Source organism: Labrus bergylta, chromosome 6 (genome assembly GCF_963930695.1).
Source record: "Labrus bergylta chromosome 6, fLabBer1.1, whole genome shotgun sequence".
NCBI lineage: Eukaryota > Metazoa > Chordata > Actinopteri > Labriformes > Labridae > Labrus > Labrus bergylta.
Genome location: NC_089200.1, coordinates 29,750,651 through 29,757,064, shown reverse-complemented (window position 1 = coordinate 29,757,064; position 6,414 = coordinate 29,750,651). Strand labels below are relative to the sequence as shown.

At 40.5% G+C, this 6,414-nt stretch overlaps 1 protein-coding gene across 1 annotated transcript; it reads left to right on the top strand.

Annotated features, from left to right (window-relative positions):
- Positions 1-2,260: 2,260 nt before the first annotated feature.
- On the top strand, positions 2,261-6,176 carry LOC109983393 (chymotrypsin-like elastase family member 3B). Its single transcript, XM_020633098.3, has 8 exons — positions 2,261-2,404; positions 2,807-2,895; positions 2,971-3,068; positions 3,216-3,344; positions 3,595-3,731; positions 5,450-5,592; positions 5,691-5,843; positions 5,978-6,176. The coding sequence occupies exons 1-8, from the start codon at positions 2,362-2,364 to the stop codon at positions 5,993-5,995; spliced, it is 810 nt and encodes a 269-aa protein (XP_020488754.2). The 5' UTR covers positions 2,261-2,361; the 3' UTR covers positions 5,996-6,176.
- The last annotated feature ends 238 nt before the right edge of the window (positions 6,177-6,414 follow it).

The following is a 6,414-nucleotide window of genomic DNA, read 5'->3' as shown; positions in this document are numbered from 1 at the left end:
TAATTCATTGTAAGCTGTAACGTTTGCAGCCCTAATCCAAATTATTCACGGCTCTGTCACTGCTATGTTACACAAACATGCAGCACATGTCAGCTCCATAAATCTCCATGCCACGTCTGGAGCGGAGAATTATCTGAACACGGACAGAAAACAAGCGGAGCCTTTTAGCTGTTGGGGCAATATTGATTTGATTTGCTTCCTATGTGGGTAAAATTTATAGATGTCTGCCGCCTTCTCCGGAGAGTGATATTAGTTTCCCTGAGGAGGAAAGGATCCTGTCTGAGCGAGGCGTGAAGAATTGGCTCCAGACTGAGCAGCAGCGTGGGCCCCTTTGTGAATGTATAACATGTTATTAAAGCAGAGAAAGTTGTTACAGGACTGTTTCTCTTGAAGGTAACCCAAAAGATATCCAGTTCTGTGGTCGCAGGGACAAAATTTATTTCTCGCATTTCTCGGTGCACGGCGGCAGCTGACGACACTAAAACCCTCGTCTCACTTCCTCTGCCCTCTCCCTTCTTTTCTGCTTCACTCTTTAAACTGCTACCTCAGCTACTCTCTGTTTATAAAACCCCACAGTTTCACTCGAGGAACAGTTTGTCCTGCAGGATCAGGCTGGAGGGATTTTTATTATTTTTAACTGCAACTCTTTATGCAGGCTTGAAAAGATGTAAACGATTGATGAATCTGGGAAGATGGTATATCTTTGGTTGTGTTGCTATATTTAGAGATATCCTGTCAAAGGTGTGTTTGCACAACACTTCCTAGAGAGAGAGAGAGAGAGAGAGAGAGAGCCCTGTTTAAAGTCAGCTGTACTGTCTCTGTTAACATTTTACATGAATGAAGGTGAGCTCAACTAAAAGATGTCTGCAATCATTTCAACAATGAAAAATACCTTTAATGCCATTTAAAGAAGAGAGAATAACCTGATTTTTAATTTGGATATGGAGGTGGAGAGAGTCAGGAATCAAAGCGAGAGAGAGAGAGAGAGAGAGAGACAGAGAGAGAGACAGAGAGAGAGAGTGGGGAATGACTTGCGGAAAAGGAGCCACAGGTCAGACTTGAACCCGGGCCGTCCGCTTGGAGAACTATAGCCTTTGTGCATGAAGCGTAACCTAACCACTGGGCCATCAATAGTAATGTCATTTGACCAATAAAGTACAAAAGTATACTCAGAAGTGGATATGCAGAATGTAAGCAGGAACTTAAAAAATAAGACAAGAGTAAGAAAAAAAACTGTTACAGTCAAGCTAAAGATGAAAGAAGACGACAAAATATGCAAGAACTGCATGCAGAGAGGACTGATGATGAAAGATGAACATGGTCAGAGGTTTGAAGGTTAAAAAAAAATAATAATATAAAAAGCAAATAGGCATCCTGTTTTTGTCCTTGCTTGCAGAAGATTCATAATGCCACATGTTGTGTTGTCAGATTGTTGTACATGTATTTGAATGTATCCTCTTGTAGTGTTATGGGGTTTTATGTGATTGAATGTTGTACATGTTTACTCTGTTTGTTTGCACAAAGGCCCAACTAGGGAAAAGAGTTGGAAATTAGAAATAGCTAAATACCCTTCATGCATCACATCAGTTTCATGCTTTGTATTGAAACTATGTTCAATTGCATTGTCCCTATGAAATAAATAAAGTTAACATGTTGCACATTCCTGCAGCTCTTGATACTGTCTTGATATTAAAAACAGAAAACTGTAAATAATTCATCCAACACTCTTTCATATGTTTGCTGTTTATTTTCACATTAAACATCAAAACACAAAGGAAAATCCTTGTTTCCTGCAGCTTTGGAGGAAATAAGATGCATCCATCACATGCTTTAATTCCTATTTTTAGTCTATTTACTGTGACTGTAGTGCTTTATAAATGCATGTTATCTCAGGTTTATTTGATTGTATTGTCTTTAATGCAAAATGAATGCTTTAATTGTTGCATTTTTATGATTTAATTCCCCAAGTTCAGCACTTTGAAATGCTTTGTGTCTGAAATGTGATCTACAAATGCACTCGCTCTGCTCGTATTTAGTCTTTAATAATTTCTATTGCAGATTGGTGTACTGTATAAGGATCCTTGTCCACACATCCTATTTATGTTGACAAATATACACATATTATATAAGCAAATACACACATGGCAAATACTCATTGTATCTCTCCAACATGTTACAAAACCTCCCAGTCTGTCCAGAAGTGCACAGATCAGCTCTGGCAGTGAAGCTGATGCATCTGTAGAACTGGAAGTTCTTCCCAGCCTGATAACAAAGTTCAACATGTTCAATCAAACAGACTGAGGAGGTATAAAGGAGCTGAGCGGAGCCGTCAGAGCGTTTCTGTGTCTGCAGGCTGACACCATGATTCAGGCTCTGCTCCTCGTGCTGCTGCAGCTCGCATATGGTGAGTAGTACTGCTTACAGGTGACTGGCATACTTTGTTTCTTTATTTCATACCCACATCAGCATAAAAACACAAGAAATATAACAAGACAACAACACAGTAATAACAGTTATCATTTTTTTTATATCCAAGTAATCATTACATATTTGTACACAAAATCACACATTTTTTACATGAAAGGTTTGAACATGATCAGAAATAAACACATCAGCTTTTTACTGTTACTGCACTACAAGTGGAGTTGCTTTAAAAAGCTCTATTTTGTGCATACATTCTACAACACTGGCACTGCACGTCATCACCATCACACAGGTCATTCCTGATTGTGTACCCCAGATTTGCTCATACTAAGCGTTTGATTTGTGCTAAGAATCAGGCACTAACTTGATCGTGTGTTTGTAGTTTTCGGGTGTGGCACACCTGCTGTAAAGCCGGACACCAGCAGGGTGGTGAACGGAGAGGATGCTCGCCCCCACAGCTGGCCCTGGCAGGTACTTTAACCCCTCATACTGAAACTATTCTCTTATTGAAACACATTTTTATAATAATCCTTCTGTCTCTCTCAGATCTCCCTGCAGGTGAAGCACGGCAGCCGTTACCATCACACCTGTGGAGGGACTCTGATCGGACCCCGCTGGGTGCTGACGGCTGGACACTGCATCTGGTGACTAACAAAAAGACGAGATAGATATACTGTGTGATTTATTGAAGCTAATGCAAAAACAAATGTGACTTGCAATATAAGGCAAGTCAGCAGAGATATATGATTGAACCTGTATGGTTATAGGGTGACTGAGTGAGTGTGTTACAGGCCTGGAGATGTGTACCGCGTGGTCCTGGGAGAGCACAGCATGAGTCTGCAGGAGGGCACCGAGCAGATTAGAGATGTTCTGCGTATCATCGTGCATCCACAGTGGGACATCGACTTTGTGTCTGACGGGTGAGGTTACAAAATCAATGTGTAACCTTGTTTTTTTATCATCTTTAATAAGCATCAAGAGAAAGTGTTTTGTTGGTTTAGGCCTGTAAACACAGAACTGAGGAAGTAAAAGCAAAAGTAAACAAAATAGAAAATTACATCATTTTAATATTAATTAAGAAAATGTAAACACTCTGGATGTTTGATGATGATTGAGAGAACTTTTAGTAACTCACTAATATTCATGTGTAACTTGAATTATTCCTCTCAGAAACGATATGGCTCTGCTGAAGCTGGATAAAAGCCCCATCATGAACGACAGCGTCGGTGTAGCGTGTCTGCCTCAGGCCGGAGAGATCCCTGCTCACGGAGCATCGTGCTACATCTCCGGCTGGGGAAACCTTTACTGTAAAGTCCCCCTGCTCTCTTTCCTCCTCTGCTCCCTCCAGGGTTCTGCAAGTTCTGTTTAACCACGGTGTCCTCATCCCTCATCTTTCGCCCTTTGCAGTGATCACTGCAGACCACAGCAGGGGGTCTGTAAGTTAGAATATGAATGTAATCACTGGCAGGTGGATGTGTGGCCTAGAAAAGTTTCAATATAAATTCTGAACTGTTGATGACTCAGAAGCTGCTAAATCGGCACTCCCTAAGAAATGTAGAAAGTTTTCAAGAGTAGTACGAGCAATCACAGTTCAAATTCAGTATTTACACTACAGTTACTGATACCTTTAGGTTTAGAGTAATGTCAACCCAGCTGTCATTAAACACCTTAGTTTGTACGTCTTTTTCTTTTCCTTTTCTATTACTATGCGAAGTACAAATCTGAGGTATTTTCTCTCCTTTGCGTTGGATTTTTATTTTAAAGGTACTTATAACTATACTCTAGTACAGTTACTTTCTTTTTTTAAAGATTTATTTTTGGCCTTTTTGTGCTTTTAATGGAGAGAGGACAGTGGATATAATTGAAAATCAGGGAGAGAGAGATAGGGAATGACATGCGGGAAGGAGCCACAGGTGGGATTCAAACCTGGGCCGCCCGCTTGGAGGTCTACAGCCTCCATACATGGGACGCGCACCAACCACTGCACCACCAGCGCCCCAGTACAGTTACTTTCTGATTGAAACTAAATTAATCAACAATTATGATATCCTCCTTCACAAGTTGATAAATCAAAGTGCTGAACATTAATTTATCTCTTATCATATCCTACTGAGTCAGCTTCTCTTTACCTGTTTTTAATTTGACCTATGTACTGTTGCAAATGCAGGAACTTCAATTCAAAAGAAACATGATTATCTTGTTATTATTATCTTAAGACTGTGTATGAGAAGTGGACATGGTCTTGTTTGTGTAAAAGTGAAACCAGTGCCAAAGTGACTTTAATCTGCATTCTTGCTAATGGCCAGCAGGGGGAGAAATCACTGGTTGCAAAAAGGAATCAGACTGTAAAGCCTCCTGCACACATATCACAAGATTTTGAGACATTTTCAGAAAAAGCCTGACTCTGACATTTTTACTGGTTTCCTTCTGACACAAGTTCCTCACAGTGAGAGTTTTCCCCTGTCAGACAAGAAAGGAGTATGAAGCAGCTTTATAACATGCAAAAAGATTGCACTGTTTTGAACATCAACATACCCCTCTATTCATAGTTCATTTTCCTGAATATTTCATTCACATATTCAGAGTTCACACAGTTCTCCCTGCCTTTGGCGACAATTTGACAAGGAGGCTATCAGGGAAAATTCTGAATGCAAATGGCTTCAGTTTCAGCTCACAGTAGTGCATGTGTGAAAGGGGTTCATGGAAGCAGGACACCTTTAAAAAAAAATTCCTCATGATTTTATGTGTCAATGGATGGAGTAAAATAGATCTTTGGTTGCCAAATTGCCATCATTTCAACCTGTCAACTCTTTGTGTTCTACATGTTACATTTTGGCTCTAAAAATCAAGATGGGAATGGTCAGAAAGTCAAACTAAAAGGTTCCTAATGGTACACAAACTAATATTTGGTATCACAGTGGCCATACTTTTTTAAGGTAAAATGTGAGTTTCTGACCTCTGTCTAGTCTACATGATGTGTTTGTGTGTTACAGTATGGATCTCCTCTCTCTTTTGTGTGTCCCAGCTCATGGTCCCATGCCTGATAAGCTGCAGCAGGCCCTGCTTCCTGTGGTGGAGTACAGCGTGTGCAGCCGCAGCGACTGGTGGGGCATCAACGTCAAACCCAGCATGATCTGTGCAGGAGGAGACATCGTGGCTGGATGTAACGTGCGTGACAAGGAAACTCGTACCTGTCAGATCTGAACAGAAAACTGCTGTGTGCAAAGGTCAGACACTTCAAATTGTGTTCCTGTGCGTCTCTTTAGGGAGACTCCGGCGGTCCACTCAACTGTCTGGGTCAGGATGGCAGGTGGTACGTTCAGGGCGTCACCAGCTTCGTCTCCTCTCGTACCTGCAATGAAGTGAAGAAGCCGACCGTGTTCACCCGCATCTCCGCCTTCACAGACTGGCTCAGTGAAGTGAGTTCATCTGCACATGAGCTCCCTGTGAACTACAGTCACACCTTATATGAGCATGCTTCTGTCTACAGTCACAGAAACCATCTGCACTGGAATATCTCTGATTAACAAAGCACTTCCTTTTTTCCCTGCAGGTGATGCTGAAATACTGAGAGTCTACTCCAAATCAACTCATCAACTCTGGAATATAATGACAGCCAAAGTTTCCCTTTTAGTTTTTTTTCAGTTTCATGTTAAACACCGATCAAAAATGTCATTATGATCTTTAATGTAAGAATCTAAGTAAAAGAAAAAAATCATGGTATTACAATCATTGTCCCACAGTAAAATGAACCTTCCTGTGTCATTCCTCATTTTACAACAGGCTGTAAATTATTAACAATGCATTTTATTTTCATCTGCATGAATAGAAAGTTACTAAGTGCAAATTCCTGGTTGCTTAAGTTCAGATTTTTAGGTATATTTTTTTAAGATGTAATTTTGACTTGAATCTGCATGTTTGCACATTTTAGTCCTTACATTTTCTGGTACTGAGCGATTTATTTTTCTGCACTTGTGGGGAATAATTTTA